This window comes from Myxine glutinosa, chromosome 11 (assembly GCF_964187855.1).
Source record: "Myxine glutinosa chromosome 11, kmMyxGlut1.1, whole genome shotgun sequence".
Classification (NCBI taxonomy): domain Eukaryota; kingdom Metazoa; phylum Chordata; class Myxini; order Myxiniformes; family Myxinidae; genus Myxine; species Myxine glutinosa.
In genome coordinates this window covers 80,522,011-80,539,989 of record NC_136271.1, presented here as the reverse complement: position 1 = coordinate 80,539,989, position 17,979 = coordinate 80,522,011, and the positions used below count along the sequence as shown (strand labels likewise).

At 45.1% G+C, this 17,979-nt stretch overlaps 1 protein-coding gene across 2 annotated transcripts in view; it reads left to right on the top strand.

The window, feature by feature from the left end:
- RSPO2 (R-spondin 2) overlaps positions 1 to 17,979 on the top strand; it is a 109,354-nt gene that overhangs the window by 62,896 nt on the left and 28,479 nt on the right. For both annotated transcript variants that reach the window (XM_068097147.2, XM_078786822.1), the window contains one exon: positions 8,551 to 8,745. In XM_068097147.2, coding sequence (XP_067953248.1) covers positions 8,551 to 8,745 — 195 coding nt within the window. The remainder of the gene's footprint in view (positions 1 to 8,550; positions 8,746 to 17,979) is intronic.

The window sequence follows — 17,979 nt, the reverse complement described above, 5'->3', positions numbered from 1 at the left end:
TCGGACGCCATTTTAGGGCAGTTCGTTGGCAGTTGGCACACAGCAGTCGGCAGTCAAGAGTTGGCACGGAGAGTTGGCACTGAGAGTTGGCACTGAGAGTTGGCATGGAGAGTTGGCACTGAGAGTTGGCACGGAGAGTTGGCACGGAGAGTTGGCACTGAGAGTTGGCACTGAGGAGTTGGCAGCTGGCACTTGGCACTGAGGAGTTGGCAGCTGGCACTTGGCACTTGGCAGTTGGCTGCCAGCACTCCCGCGCCAGCACTCCCGCAGAGAGTCGAGTCAAGTGGAGTCGTTTGCTTTGTGCAGCCCTGCGTGGGACCTTTGGAGCAAGGGAGCTCGTGGTGTGGGTGCGCCGTTGAACCGGCGAGGCCTGGTGGTGCTCGGGGCCGTGGAACTTGGAGCGAGGCGTGCCGCGGGACGAAAGGAGCCGGGTGTTGGACGGCGGCCACCAAGACGACAAGGACGAGATAAGGCCGTACCCGCGAATACACTTTGCATAAAACTAAAAGACGTGTTATTTTCGTATTCATCTCCCTCGTATCGTGTTTGGAATCTGTTGTGCGTGGGATCCCAATTTAGGCTTATTAGAGTTATTAGTATTACCGGCGCGTGCTTTTTTCACTGTTATTACTTTTCAATAATAAATCCTTATATTATTTTCTGTATATATCTGAACGCAGTTTCCTGTTGGATTTTAATAGATAAGGCTGCGGAGCTTGCTGTGTCCGCCATTCCGCGCGTTTAACTTTGTGTTGATTTGGAATCCGCCATTGAGTTTTTGCTTCGGGAGTGTAAAGCCTCGCAATCGACCATCCGCAACTGTGGTGTTAATCGCGGTTGCGCAACAATATGTTGCCTCAAGCATTTCATGATCGACTTGATGGTGCATTGAGGAGTAAGGCAGTTCTGATGTGTAACAAAGACCACTGTGACGTAGACAATGCAGTACCATAAATGGACGTTATAAGATATTTTTTGTGCATTGATGATAAGAAACTGTGACTTGGTTGGTGTCTGCAAATCATGCTCATTTGAATTCAGCCGTCGACATGTGGAATGGTCCGACACAAGTGTGCGCAATCCCAACGCAAGGAACAGCCTGCCAGGAAATGACAATCCTTGCAGAATAGCGCGAACCGAACAAAGAATGCGGACTGCCAACTCCATCCCACTGAGGGCTGGAGCTCCAATAAATGCTGACCTCAAGAAGTTCCTCATTTTGAAGGGGAAAATTGCTCCAAGTAGAGCAATGAAGTGATCACAGTGGTGTCACCAACATCTCACTCCTTGCTGCATTCATCTCTCCCCATCATCTCAGCAACATTTGTCTATCTCCTTTTTGCTCTGTCTGTCGATGTCCTTTCTAGCCTGGTGTTGGCTTAGCGGTTAGGGTGCCGGCTTGGGATCCTAGGATCCTGGGTTCGTAATCCCGGTCAATCGCTGAATTAACGCCAGGGGGGTTGACTCAGCCTGTCATCCTTCCGAGGTCGGCTAATTGAGTACCAGTTCACTGGTAATTCGCTGTGTGTCGCAAGAGGCGACTAACAGGGTTGGCGGCAGGAAGGGCATCCGGCCGTAAAACATTGCTTCAAAAAGGGGACCAAGGTGCCCGAAAAAGGCCAACCCCTGCTCTGTGGGGAAAAATGGCTTCTAAAGGTGGTTGTCGATGTCCTTCCTCCTTGAAGTCTGGTTCACACATTTTACAAGCCTCATCTCCCAAGGGCAAATCATACAGCTGTTCTCGTCTCATTTTTGGCTTTGTTTCCACTTGCCCGCAAAAGTAGAACCATGCCTACTCTTGACAGTATAGAGCAGAGGTAGTGTAGGCCCTGCCTAGTCTGGGTTTGATTCCAGGCCCAGCCCTCCCACTCAGCTATGCCATTGTCCGAAATGTTGATCGCTTTCTTTTGTTCCATGGTGATTTGCTTGTTATGTGGTGCTGTTTTTACTTTGATTAATCAACCTAGTTCACATTTCTTTACTAAATAAATTGTAAATACTGAAGGATTCTATGATAAAACAATATTAACTGTCTATGTGTTAAATTCTAAGATGCACATCAACCATTGCATCTCCATCAAAGGAAAACGTCACTACAAAATACAATTCTCTGCAAAACCGCAACAATACATGCATGCATTTGTCTCACTCCTTTTGTTCTTTGTTGTTTTTTTGGTTTACAAAAAGTTTTCTTTTAAAATTTGCCACTTTACCTGCAGCCAGAGGGCTCCCTGGAGTGGAAGTTCAGGATACTTGAACCATAAAACCATGGCCAAGAGGGTTAAACAGCTGGAGGAAGGAGGAATCTATCCCCAGGTTTTTCAACAAGGCATCTTGCGATACCTTATTCTATACTAGCAGAAGTACCCGGCATTGCCGGGCGGGGGAGGGGAGGGGAGGGGAACGGGGGGGAGGGGAGAAGAGCGGGAGGGGGAGGGGGAGAGGGGAGAAGAGGGGGGGGATGGGGAGGGTGAGGGATGGGAGGGGGTGGGAGGGGGGAGGGGAGGAGGGGAGGGGGGAAGTGGGGGGAAGTGGGGGGAGGGGGGTTAAGGGGGGAGGGGAAGCATGGAATATAAAGCTTATGAATATCTGAAAACCCACCCAACGCAGACAATAAATGGAATATAAAAACAACCCATTGTAATGATTGTGTTCTGCGCATTCACAACCCCCTCCTCCCCTTGGGTCTTTCCTGCCTTGTTGTGAAAGTCACAGCATTTTTTTAAAATCTCGCTGAGCCAGAAATCACCTCTTTGGAACACACATTCCACATCTTGGCTATTCCGGATAGATCTGTGTATAATAAGCTGCTCCTCCAGCGGAAAACCCATGATGATATTTACAAGACGTGGTGCCAAAGCTTCCTCATCTGCTGCCGGCCTGCAAATAAACACTTAAACTGGGTGATAAAATATTCTATTTGTAGCATTTTCTTTCACATTATTTACTTTTTTTTTGTTTTTACTCGAACTTTCAACGGAGTCACAATTCTATTCACATTGGTTAAACGAGTTTCCAGCTGTGATTATCACGACATTTCCATCAACATATGTATATTGCCCGAATGAGATAACATTTACATATTTACCTTGATATGTGTACATTTTGCCCCAGATGTTATTGTAATTATCGTAATATACTGTATGTTCATTTTGCTGGGATGTACAGTGCATTCAGAAAGTATTCAGACCCCTTCACTTTTTGCAGCCTTATGCTGAAATCGTTTAAATTCATTTTTTCCCTCATCAACATACACTCAATACCCCCATAATGACAAAGAGAAAACAGGATTTTAGAAAGTTTTCCAAATATATTAAAAAGAAAAACTGAAATATCACATTGACAAAAGTATTCAGACCCTTAACTCAGTACTTAGTTGAAGCACTTTTGGCAGCGATTACAGCCTCGAATCTTCTTGGGTATGACGCGACAAGCTTTGCACACCTGGATTTGGGGATTTTCTGCCATTCTTCTCTGCAGATCCTCTCAAGCTCTGTCAGGTTGGATGGGGACCGTCGGTGGACAGCCATTTTCAGGTCTATCCAGAGATGTTCGAATGGGTTCAGGTCAGGGCTCTGGCTGGGCCACTCAAGGACCTTCACAGAGTTGTCCCCAAGCCACTCCTGCGTTGTCTTGGCTGTGTGCTTCGGGTCATTGACCTGTTGGAAGGTGAACCTTCGGCCCAGTCTGAGGTCCTGAGTGCTCTGTTTCAGGTTTTCATTAAGGATATCTCTGTACTTTACTCCGTTCATTGTTCCCTCAACCCTGACCAGTCTCCCAGTCCATGCTACTGAAAAATACCCCCACAGCATGATGCTGCCACCACCATGCTTCACCATTGGGATGGTATTGGGAAGGTGATGAGCGGTGCCTGGTTTCCTCCAGACATGACACTTAGAATTGACGCCAAACAGTTCAATCTTGGTTTCATCAGACCACAGAATCTTGTTTCTCACAGTCTGGGAGTCCTTTAGGTGCTTTTTTGCAAAGTCCAAGCGGGCTTTCATGTGTCTTTCACTGAGGAGAGGCTTCCGTCTGGCCATTCTGCCATAAAGCCCAGATCGGTGGAGTGTTGCAGTGATGGTTGTCCTTCTGGAAGTTTCTCCCATCTCCACACAGGATATCTGGAGCTCAGCCAGAGTGACCATCGGGTTCTTGGTCACCTCTCTTACCAAGGCCCTTCTCCCCCGATTGCTCAGTTTGGCCAGGTGGCCAGCTCCAGGAAGAGTCCTGGTTGTTCCAAACTTCTTCCATTTAAGAATTATGGAGGCCACTGTGCTCTTGGGGACCTTCAATGCAGCAGAATTTTTTTTGTAGGCTTCCCCAGATCTGTGCCTCGACACAATCCTGTCTCTGAGCTCTGCAGGCAGTTCCTTCGACCTCATGGCTTGGTTTTTGCTCTGATATGCATTGTCAGCTGTGAGACCTTATATAGACAGGTGTGAGTGTGTACCCCGGTTTAGGTGTGTACCCCGGTTTAGGTGTGTAGCCCGGTTTAGAAGAGGTACACCGTATCCCTGCGTGTCGAAAGAGGCGACTAAAAGGGTTGGCGTCAGGAAGGGCATCCGGCCATAAAAACATTGCTTCAAAAAGAGAACCATGACAATTACAATGACATATAGGCAGGGTACAGCCCGAAGTACCCCGTGGGGGACCCCAATCCCTCTCGTCAAAACTCAAGGTGGGGAACCCGATCCAAGCAAGGGTGGAAATAACTCCATTTATGATGACGAAACGTCTGATGCCCGACGTGGAGATCGGTTTCTGATGTTTGGGACATGGAATGTAGGGACAATGACAGGGATATTAGGAGAAGTGGTGGAAGTATTGGTCAGAAGAGGAGTGGTCATATGTTGTGTGCAGGAGACGAGATGGAAGGGAAGTGGTGTGAGAATGGTGAAGGGTAGGCAGGGACAGAAATACAAGTTTGTGTGGCAAGGGTGGCCAGAAGGCGTGAATGGTGTTGGTGTACTGTTTTCTGAGGAGTTTGTAGACAGTGTGGTGAGTGTGACTGGAGTGAGTGAAAGGTTGGTGATGGTGAAAATGATGATTGGAAAGCTCTTGGTGAACGTCATCTCGCGATATGCTCCGCAGGTTGGTCGGAGAGATGAAGAGAAGGACAAGTTGTGGTGTGCGATAGAGAAGCTGATGGAAAACGTGAAAGATGAGGAAGTTGTTGTGGTAGGAGGAGACCTAAATGGAAATGTGGGAAGGAGTATGGATGGTTTTGAGGGAGTTCATGGGGGTTACGGATATGGTGTGAGAAATGGAGAAGGTGAAAGGATTTTAGAGTTTGCTGATGGAGCTGAATTGTTGATTTGTAATACTCGGTTCCAGAAAGAGGGTAATAAGCTTGTTACATACACGTCAGGTGGGTCGACGACAACCGTTGACTACCTGATGGTGCGTAGGCGAGTTAGGGGGAACCTCCAGGACACAAAGGTGATCCCGGGGGAGGAGGTTGTTTCACAACACCACTTGGTTGTCTGCGACATAAGGGTGAAAGGTGCGAGGAGAGCTCGGCGGGTGAAGTACCAACCGAGAATGAAGGTGTGGAGGTTGAAAGAGGTGACAGTGAGGGAGGCATTAAAATAGAGGCTGAGTAGGGTAGAGGATGATGTGGTTGAGCTTGAAAGTGGTTGGATGTCAATGAAAGATAGTCTGTTGGGAGCCGTTGGTGGATGTGGATGGACAAAAGGACCACCGAGGCACTTGGAAACATGGTGGTGGGATGATGAAGTTGGAAAGAAGATTGACGAGAAGAGGAAGAAGTTCAAGAAGTGGCAGAAGGCGAAGGGTATGGGGTCAGAAAAGGCAGAGCATGAAAGTTATAAGGCAGCCAAGATGGCTGCAAAGAAAGAGGTAGCAAAGGCACAGGAGGCATGTAGGAAAATGTTCGGAGAACGCTTGGATTTGGAAGAGGGTCAGAGAGCGGTATTCAGGATTGCAAAGCAGATTGCGAAAGAGAGGTGTGATGTGATGGGGGTGACTTGCTTGAAGCATGAAGTGGGACAAATCGTTGTGGACCCAGATGGAATTAAAGGAAGATGGAAGAGATATATGGAAATACTGTTGAATGCAGAGAATGAATGGGATGGCAACATAGAGAGTACCCCAGTTTTTGGACCGGCAGAGAAGATAACCGAGAAGGAAGTTGAGGAAGCGATAAAAGCAATGAAGAGTAGAAAAGCGGGAGGGTGGACGGAAGTTGTGGGAGATATGTTGAAGGCAGCGGGAAATTGGGGTGTGAAGACAATGACAGAGATCTGCAACCTGGTGGTGAAAGAAGGCCGCATTCCAGTAGATTGGGAACTGAGTACCCTCGTCCCTCTATACAAGGGGAAAGGTGACCCTCTGCGCTGTGGCTGGTATCGAGTGATAAAGTTCTTGGAGCATGGAATGAAGGTATTGGAATGGGTGTTGGAGAGGAGCATGAGGAAGAAAGTGAATATTGACGAGATGCAGTTTGGATTCTTGCCAGGAAGAGGAACGACAGACGCGCTTTTTATTGTGCGGCAGTTGCAGGAGAAGTACATGGAGAAAAGGAAGAAGTTGTTTCTTGGGTTTGTTGATCTGGAGAAAGCATTCGATTGGGTTCCACGTGAAGTATTGACATGGGCATTGAGTAAGTTAGAAGTGGAGGAATGGTTGACCAGAGTTGTGATGGCAACGTACAAAAGAGCGCGCAGAGCTGTAAGGACGAAGGACAGGAACAGTGGTGAGTTTGAGGTGAAGGTGGGAGTGCATCAGGGGTCGGTACTAAGTCCACTTCTATTTGTAGCTGTGATGGAGGTGCTGGCTCGGAACGTAAAGGAGGGTTTACCGTGGGAGTTGTTGTATGCAGATGATCTGGTGTTGATTGCAGAAAGTATGGATGGACTGAAGGAGAAGATGAACAAGTGGAAGGAATGTATGGAGACAAAAGGTCTGAAGGTGAATATCGGAAAAACGAAGGTGATGGCAAGTGGTAAAGCATGTGGTGAGGTGGAAAGAACTGGGAAGTGGCCGTGTGCTGTGTGCAGGAAGGGTGTCGGAGTTAATTCCATTCAATGTACAATGTGCGCTGAGTGGGTTCATCAAAAATGTAGTGGTTTGAGAGGGTCATTAACCAGTGTGGCAGCTACATTCAAGTGTAAGGTGTGCACAGAGTGAGCTGCAGATGGAGGAAATGTTGAGTTGGATCTTGGAGTCGACGTGAAGCTGGAAGGTGTGAAAACATTTTGTTACCTAGGAGACATGCTGAATGGAGAAGGTGGATCAGACTCGGCAACGGTTGCTCGAGTGAGATGTGCATGGAAGAAGTTTCGGGAACTTAGTGGCATGCTGACGAGGAGGGGAGTGTCGTTGAAGCTGTAGGGAAATGTGCATGCTGCATGTGTGAGAAGTGTTCTGATTTATGGGAGCGCGACATGGGTAATGAACGTAGAGCAGCAACGAAGGCTGGAAAGGGTGGAAATGCGAATGGTTCGGTGGATGTGTGGAGTATCGTTGATAGAGAGGAAGACAAATGATGAATTGGGAAAGATGATGGGAATAGAGCCTGTGATTGATGCTGTGAAGAGAAACAGTTTGAGATTGTTTGGTCATGTGTTGAGGAAGGATGAAAGTGACTGGTTGAGAAGAGTGATGGAAATGAATGTAGAAGGAAGTAGAGGACGGGGGAGACCGAGAAAGACGGCGAAAGATGGTCGAAGAAGAAATGCGGGCAAGGGGGTTAACAAGGAGAGATTCAGAAAATAGGGCAAAATGGAGAAGATTGTCATGGGGACCGCAAGGCTAACCCCCACTTTGGCATGGACTTTGGCATACGCCATCCAATTATATTTACCTTAATATATATAGATGAAGCCCCAAAGTATGATTATATTTCCATATTGCTCAGATGTTATTATATTGCTGTTTCATCAGAAGAGGGTTACTGGCAGAAAGTGCGAACCCTGCAGGAACCTGGTGGAAGCGGGATGGCGCTTAAAGGGCAGCAGGTAAAAGACGAGAATGGAGGTTGCTATAAAACAGAGAGACCACTGACCAGTCTGCATTGTGAAAGTGGTAGGCCCAGAGATTCAGCTTTATCACAGGACATTCCAATGATTTTTAAGGCCTTGGTTTCCACAGCATCAAGCTAAGCAGGGTGTGAGTTGGGGCTGGCAGCCCAGAGGGGACAGCAGTACTGCAACAAGCTGGGGATTGAATGCCTCGTAGGTGCGTAAGAGTTCAGCTGTGCCAAGGAAAGACCTTGCACGACAGAGGATGCCGAGTTGCTGGCATGCTTTGGATACTGACTTGTATATGTGGTTTGCCCAAGAAAGATCATGGCTGATGGTGAGGCACAAATGTTTGAGTGACTGTACTTGTTCAAGAGTATTGTTTTTTTTCAAAAGTAAAAATGGCGACAGACAGACAAACATCCCTCTTCTAGTATACACGAGACGTATTGTAATAAATGTATGGTGTTAGCATCCAGGTGTTTAGTTTTCTCATCGCATGTGAGTACAAAACCGTTACCTGTTTGATGAGTAAATCTCATGCTGCCCCCAAACCTCCTTACAGCACATCAGAGCCCACCGGGGCAACACTGCATCGGAGGGTGCTCCCAATGTTCAGAAAGCAACGGCTGTATCAGATGTATGCCACGCTACTTCTTCCACCTGCACCGCCAAGAGATGCGTCAGGTCGGAACATGCCAGCCGGCTTGTCCTGCCGGCTACTATGGCTCCCGTGGAAGAGAGATGAATGTGTGCATCAGTGAGTGAGCTCATTCATCCGCGTGCACACATGCAAACAAAGACATTTCATTCATGTTGTCACAATGGGTCGGGGGAAACAATAAATAATGCCCCAGATGTGATTATAAATAATGCTTCAACTAGATATGAAGGACGTCTACACGAGTGTTGTCAATACCATGTTATTATCCAAATTTGGCAGAGTCAAGTTAAACGTTTTCTCATTTAGTTCTCACACTTCAATAGTCTAAGAAACATCTTTTTATTTTCAAATATGTAAGTATAATTCATAAGAAAAATGTTCCTTATTAATTATGTATACTTTAAATATTGGAAAATTAATGAAATAAATATTGGCTTCTTTTGGACATTTGTCATGAGGAGACAACAGACGAATTCGACAAAGTATTTGGATTTATTTTTTTTAATACAGAGTTTAGCCTCATGGAGGAGCAACAACACAGAATGGATCAGGCCATAACATAGTGCTAAGAACAGTAGAGTGAAAGGGTAGAGGTCAGAGAGGAGCAATAACAGCAGGGTAGAGGGGAAAATAGAGGGAGACTTGGAGAGATAAGTGACATTGGGATGAATGTGAACAAGGGGAGGACACGGAGTGTTAAAAAGATGGATACAACCGCAAACTCTCCATCACAGAAATGGAAGGAAAAACCGGAAACACAGAGAGGTGGGCTTGGTTGGGAGGAGTGTTGGGGGAGATCAATAGTGGTGTTAAAGATAATGGTTGTGGACTTGAGATTGTGGTGTATAGCTGTCGTGAAGCCCTAGCGGGAAGATTGTGATTGACCAGATCGGGGAATTAGTTCCACAGGTGGAAAAAAGAGGAACCGATGTGTGGAAGTGAGCTGTGACTCTGAATTGTGGGCGTTTTGCCATAAGAGGGTTACTGGCAGAACACGTGCACCCTGCAGAAATAACAGAAAAGAGACGGGAGAAAACAGAGACCACTGATGCACATAATACCCCATAATGTCAAAGTGGAATTTTCTTTTTAGAATTCTTTACAAAATAATTAAAAAAGAGAAAAAAATAAAAGTCTTGAGTCAATAGGTATTCAACCCCTTTGCTTTGACTCTCCAAATTGAGCTAAGGTCCATCAAATTTCCTTTAATCATCCTTACGATTTCTATACAACTTGACTGGAGTCCACCTGTGGCCAATTAAATTAATTGGACATGATTTAGAAAGAAACACACCTTCCTATACAACTTCCCACAGTTGACAGTGCATGTCAGAGCAGAAACTCTACCATGAAATCCAAGGAACTGTCCGTAGAACTCCGAGATAGAATTGTGAGGAGTCATAGATCTGGGGAAGGGGATAAATCAATTTCTAGAGTGTTGAAAGTTCCCAAGAGCACGGTGAGCTCCATCATTAGGAAATGGAAAGAATATGGAGCTATCCAGACTATTCCTAGAGTTGGCCGTCCGACCAAACTGAGCAACCGGGCAAGAAGGAACCTGATCAGCGATGTGACCAAGAACCCAATGACCACTCTAACAGAACTACAGAGTTTCTTGGCTGAGATGGGAGAACCTGCTGGAAGGACAACAGTTTCTGCAGCACTTCACTTTATGGGAGAGTGGCCAGACAGAAGCCACTCCTGAGAGTGGGACAATGTTCAGGGAGGTGACCAAGAACCCAATGACCACTCACTCTGGCAGAACTACAGAGTTGAGATGGGAAAAACCTACCAGAAGGACAACAGTCTCTGCAGCACTTCACAAATCTAGGCTTTAAGGGAGAGTGGCCAGACAGATGCCATTTCTGCGAAAAAGGCACATGTCAACATACCTGAGTTTGCAAAAAGGCACGTGAAAGACTCTGAGAGGATGAGGCAAAATATTCTGTGGTCTAACGAAACGAAAATTGAACTCTGGCCTGAATGCAAAGCTCTACGTCTGATGGAAACTGAGCACAGCTCATCACCCAGCTAACACCATCCCTAGCATGAAGCATGGTGGTGGCACAATCATGCTATGGGGATGCTTTTCATTGGCTGGGATAGGGAGAATTATAAGGATAGAGGGAACAATGAATGGAGCCAAATACAGTATAGGCAAATCCTTGAGGTATATTCCAAGTGTTTGGTTAGCTCGTGATTCCATGAAGGACTGAAGAGGGGGAAGAGGCTGCATCCTGCCTATCTGAAGGATGATGGAGGTCACAGCGGAGGGTGGAGTCATCAGCAAAGACATAATGATAATTTTCCAAAGGTCAGAAAGATATAATTAAGATTAGGAATAGGACTGGGCCCAAGACACTGCCTCGTAGCACTCCAGCCTTGATAGGGAGAGGAGCTGAGAGCATCCCATTTAGAGCTAGGCATTGGCGACAAAAGTAAGCTCAGTTCTGCTAGCGTGGGCACTTTTACTCTGTGGTTGCATGGGAGAAATTTGGAGTTGAAGTCGACTTACATAATTTTCAGGATTTAGATGTGGCAATTTCAAAATGGTTAACAATAATTGTTGTGTTCCTGGATGCAAATCAGACATACAAAAGTAGAAAATATAGGAAATAATGAGAAATATCCATGGATGAGAGGTGTCGAGTTCCTACCATTTCCTGTTAATACAAGTGAGCGGTAGCAGACACACACACACGCACACACACACACACACACACACACACACACACACACACACACACACACACACACACACACACACACACACACTTCTCCTTTTCGCAATAGATGCAAAAATCTAGTAGAGTTACCTCCACCATCAAAGGTGGACGGAGATTATGTTTTCACTCCTGTCTTTATGTCTGTTTGTCTGTGAGCAGGACATCTCAAAAGGTTATGGATGGATTCAGACTAAATTGGGTGGACAGTTTGGGTTGGTGCCAAGGATAAATTGATTATATTTTCGTGAAGATCTAGGTCTGGATACGATTTAAAAATATATATATCTTAAGTGAATCTTCTTGCTTGGTGGAGAGGTTGGTTATGTGAAAGGAACAAATTTAATCGATTTTGGTGAAGATCTGAATACGTGAATTTTTTAAGTGAAACTTCACCATTGAGAGATGGGGCCAAAAACAATACATAACATGATATTTCAAAAAGTTGTTGAAGAGATATGACAAAACTAGGTGGATGAGGTGGTTCGGTGACAAGAACAAGTTGATTCGATTTTGGTTTCGGTCCGGATCCAGATCCGGCCTATCAGCGGATTACAAAATGTAAACAGTTCAGCCTGCAGGAGGTAAGCGCGCTACCAAGTGCCTTCTAGTTTCATTTGTGACCCCAGAAACAAACAAATAATATATTTTTAACAATCCTCACAGCTTTCTCACCCCTCCAACATGATTAATAATAAATACAGTAATTTTTAAAGTTGATTTAAACAACCCTGTGCATTCACAAGCCCTAGATATGATCATCCCATTGCTGTTAAGAAGTACGCAAACCAGATACGGTGTCTCCCTCAGGGAAGTCTGCCTGGTACACCTCACTCTCATGTAAATATAGCTGGTAAAAAAATTCTGCATTTTCACGTCAAGAAAATGACATTTGTGAAAGAGTCGGTAGCCATTGCTCTGTGGGTAATGACACACAGCATCGCCTTTCCAATTGCAGTCTTCCGTTAAATAAATAACCAATCCTGCCATGTTCATAGGAGGCACTCCTGCAAGGTTGAGAAGCCATTTACAGGTAGCGATCCATCAGAGGTTTGGAAGAATTCTCACGTCTATGATCCTCCGGGCCTTGCACCAGCCCATGTCGTCGGAAGTTTTTGCATTATGGATAGTTGCAAGATCTCAGTCCTTTGGTTGAGCTGCGAAAGTTCTCAAACTCTTTCATAATGCAGAGGCACATCCCTTTCTTTCAGGTACTTTCCCGAGTATTCTCGGCTTATTTTTGAAGGCGTGTGAACCATTTTAGCTAACAATCCTTATCTTGCACACACGGAATACAGAAACATGCCCGAATCAACATGGCTGCTAAGGAGTTGTGCGCACCAATCATTCCGAGGTGAATTACTTCATTTCAAATCTTCCATATTGGAATATTGGCAATTGAAATCGCCATGTATGTGGAAGAGAGTTGCGATGGGTGGTTAAAAGTTGGTCCAAGTTGGTGGAAAGACAGAGAGGTAAATTAAGTCATCGCTGTTAGGATGGTGCAGTACACAGACAAACAAGAGGTGGGAGTGAAGAGAGGTCACAGTCAAAGATACTTCTGGGGGATTGAAGATGGAAGAGCAGTAGATTTGATTTGAACCTTGAATCTCACCTTCATGGGTGGCTAGGTGGTTGAGTTGATAAAGCATTTCAGATGGAACCTTCAAGATTTGAACTGAAAAGAGATTTCCACATTTTGTGACAGAAGGCAACCTGTCCAGAATAAAAAAAATATTCTGCTGCAAGTTCAGGAGTGTAAGAGCATTAATCATTCAGAACGACCTCATGTGGCAAGGGAAGGGAATTAAAAATAATCAACCACAACGAGTGGAATAGCATCACACGTAGACCAGTCCAGATGGAGCAGTGGGATAATCTCCACCTTGAAGGTCATTCGGAAGCCAGCTGAGTTTTTAACCCATAATTACCTGGATTTGGGCCAAAAATCTCCAAAATCCCAGTCTTGGGTCCTCACCGATGGGCCACCATCATGCTCACTGGTTTCTAGCCACCGAACCATTTACCAGTTGCCTGATGATTTGTCCAAAGTATGAGTGTCAAACAGACTCAACCATCATGGAACCATAGCCACTACCGCAAAACAGGCCAACCCGGGCACTTAATGCACAATTGAATACGAAATTAACATTGAAACGTGCGCTAGCATGTACTGCAGACAACGGCTTAAAGCAAAAAAAGATGCAAGGTTCCGAAGAATATGATGAAAAATAAGGTGAGATTGTCCAACATTGCCTCTCTTCGCCTACTGTAGACCACTAGAATTCCTGGAGCAGTTTCTTCCGAAGCATTCTGGCCTTGGTATTCAGAAGTCTTTCGCAAAATGCAACGTTAAACATTCGAATGAATATCCTCTTTCATTTCTCGGACCCAAAGCTTATCCGGGGTTTAGCTGTTGTTGTTGTTGTTGTTGTTGGCATCTTGGGGAATTCATTTGAGTTTTCCCAGAATGGCAAAAATAAAATAATTATGCCTCTTGAAGTTTACATAGAAATTGATGGCACGATGAGCTGGCAGAGTAGCGCCGAGTTGTGTGCACCCACCTTTGAGGTGTCTACCCAGGGTTTGAATCTCGATACAGGTATAAACGATCACCCTGGTGTTTTGCATGTATGGCCATTCATCAATGTGTGTGCCATCCATTGGAAGAACGTTAATCTGGAAGACCCATCTGCTGTTGTCTTTGTTGGTGGACATTAGCTCCCACAGTGTTTTTCATGAAGAGACGGTGAGTTACCTCCACTATTCAGAAAATTACTAATTCGTGCACAACTCAATTTCCTCTCTTGCGTTAGGTCTGCCAACTGAGTCATGAATGTCTTGGGTCAAAACATTTTCCCAGCCAACGTCACAAGTAGCTGGAAATCATTGGGGCTATTAAGAGAAGTCATAGTAGTAGATAAGTCATTGTAGTAGTATATGCAAATTGATGCCATAAGGTATGAATCTGTACCAGGCACTGTTGGTGTAAGATTTTTGGAATCGACATCTGTTCTTAGCCCAGAATTATTATTCATGGATGTATTTAAAGTGAATTATTCCATATTTAATAACACCATGGCTGCTCACTAGGATTTTCCTGGCTCTGTGTATCGGCCTCGCTTTGCACTTCATATTTACTGTAAAATTTCCAACTTTTCCATGAGACTCTTCAGATTGGAGATCAGATGCAAAATCTATCGACACGAAACACAGATGCGAATTCTAATGACAAGAATGAGCTGCGCACGGAAGTGTGCGTTAATACTTTCATTTCTGCCACATCTTTTGCTTCAGTCCCTCTTCGTATCAGTTACATTTGGAAGTTGTCAGTATATTGGAAACATTTCTGAAATGTACAGTAGTTTGTTAAAAAGAAAACGTTTGTTGATAATTTTGAACAAGTACAACTCCCTATAAAGAGATTTTAAAAAGTTGTGAAAGAAATGGCGACTTGACCATCATGCTGACGTCACACTGACATCTCTGCACCTCCATTATGCTGACGTCACACTGACATCTCTGCACCTCCATTATGCTGACATCACACTGACATCTCCACACCTCCACCATGCTGACGTTACATTGACATCTCCGCACCTCCATCACACTGACATCTCTGCACCTCCATTATGCTGACGTCACACTGACATCTCTGCACCTCCATTATGCTGACATCACACTGACATCTCCACACCTCCACCATGCTGACGTCACACTGACATCTCTGCACCTCCATTATGCTGACATCACACTGACATCTCCACACCTCCACCATGCTGACGTCACACTGACATCTCCGCACCTCCACCATGCTGACATCACACTGACATCTCCGCACCTCCACCATGCTGACGTCACACTGACATATCCGCACCTCCATTATGCTGACATCACACTGACATCTCCGCACCTCCATCATGCTGACGTCACACTGACATATCCGCACCTCCACCATGCTGATGTCGCACTGACATATCCGCACCTCCATTATGCTGACATCACACTGACATCTCCGTACCTCCACCATGTTGACATCACAATGACACATCCGCACCTCCACCATGCTGATGTCGCACTGACATCTCCGTACCTACATCATGCTGACATCACACTGACATCTCCCTACATGCCACACTGACATGTACGATGCCTCTCATTCCCAGATCAATATCGTAGGAAACGTTTTTAATTTGTGTCCACAAAAAAAGTACAAACTGGTTGAATTTTTAACCCTCAAGCACCACACTTTCCTCCTTCCCCTTTTTCATATTCAAGATGTTGGCTTGTGGAAGAGCAAAATGATAGAAGCTGAACAGCAACAAACTGACAGTGAGAGAATGGGGTCATATGTGGCCAAAACAAGCAAGGGAATGATTGAACAGAAAAAGTGGAGAGATTAAGAGAGCAGATGCAGTAACTTGCAAATATTAATGTTGGGGTCGATTTTGGAGGGTTAATGAGGGTAGAAAACACTGCAGGTATTAATAGGTAAGGGTAGGAAACAGGAGTGCATGACACTGACTCCTTAAAACGCTCGATGGAAGAATGCAATTGAAAAGGTCTCTGGAAGACAGTTCCACAAACAAGATAAAAGAGGGAGAAAATATAGGGTGGGGTGTACACCTATATTTTGGGAGTTATCCAGGAGAGGGATACTGGAAAACGATGTGGAAGACAGCAGAGGAGGGCTAAAACACTCCAATCCAACTTCTCCAATTAGAAGACAGCTAAAAAATCCTCCATTCCGACACAAAATACAGACAGGGGAAAAGCTCATGAAAATAAAATGGTGTTTATAGTGCCGGCACTTAGCGTTAATGTTAATGCCGATGAGCGACCTTGAAAAATCTAATCATATGTTGAAACATCGTAAGGTTTAATCAAGCCCATCAGAATGCACAGTACACCAGAATGCACAGTACATCAGAATGCACAGTACATCGGAATGCACAGTACATCAGAATGCACGGTACATCAGAACGCACAGTACATCAGAATGCACAGTACATCAGAATGCACAGTACATCAGAATGCACAGTACATCAGAACACACAGTACATCAGAACACACAGTACATCAGAATGCACAGTACATCAGAACGCACAGTACATCAGAACACACAGTACATCAGAACACACAGTACATCAGAACGCACAGTACATCAGAACGCACGGTGCATCAGAACGCACGGTACATCAGAACGCACGGTACATCAGAAAGCACGGTACATCAGAAAGCACGGTACATCAGAACGCACGGTACATCAGAACGCACAGTACATCAGAACGCACAGTACATCAGAACGCACAGTACATCAGAACGCACAGTACATCAGAACGCACAGTACATCAGAACGCACAGTACATCAGAACGCACAGTACATCAGAACGCACAGTACATCAGAACGCACAGTACATCAGAATGCACAGTACATCAGAATGCACAGTAAATCAGAATGCACAGTACATCAGAATGCACAGTACATCAGAATGCACAGTACATCAGAATGCATGGTAATCAAGTGTTATGAGTAATCAAGCATAATCAAGCATTACGATACGCAAATTACTAAAAAAGATAGCGTTACATAATTTTTGAACGGCCCCATATAGTGGTTAAGCAACCCGTGACTGTGTGACAAATCAGCTCATTCTGATATAACCATGGGGAGGGTAACATTGATGAGGTGTCGAGTTAATTTTTTAAATAGCGCATTAAATGCGCGTTTCACAATTGGCCCGTTACCGGATTTTATCTCAGGTTGTGACCACAGTGTGGTCATTCTTGTTCAGAGCATCAGAGAGGTTGTTTATGGAGATGAGGAACAAGATAGGATCCAAGACTGTCTTAGGGCAATTCACCCTCTACCAGGGGAGGAGATGGTTCCATTAACAGTAATGTGTTGACTGCACAGATGGAGGGTAACAGAAAGTGAGGTAAAAGGGGGCCATGTACAGTATGTCATTAATGCATTTCACTTGGCAAGTACAGTAAGATGCCAGACTGTAATGAATGCGCAATTTATGTCCTGCCAGGTGGTCCTGACCTCTACATTGAGATTTAGGGCATCCAAGCATTACGGAAAGAGGAACAGAAGCATGTCCAGAGTTCATTTTTGGACTTTTCTTGTAGAATGAAAATATGAATGATCGTTTGAAGGCCATTTCCCCACTTGTAGCAGGAGTAATATTTGTTGACATTCAGGCAGACGTAAAGTGGCTAACATGGAAGGAGAGAGTGAATAACTCAGATGGAGGAGAAGCAAGAGCAGCAAAGCAGGATTTGTGAACAGGGTCACTGAAGCCATCTAGGCCCTTTGCTGAAACAGTGTTAAGACTGGACAGAATATTCTCTACCCTATCCTATGAGAAGGACACATACTCTATTAGATAGACGTTATAAGTGGATAGTATGGGAACGGGTTCGGAACACAAGATTTGGAGGCAAATACCGAGTTGAGACATTCTGCCTAATTAGCTCGAGCTGAGTCTGTCGTGATGCCATCATTTGAATTGAGGGAGAATTTTGGGTGGAGCGCACACCAGAGAAGGGCTTGATAAGTGCACACTAGAGAAGGTGCAGCATGAATTAGTAGAAGGAGGCC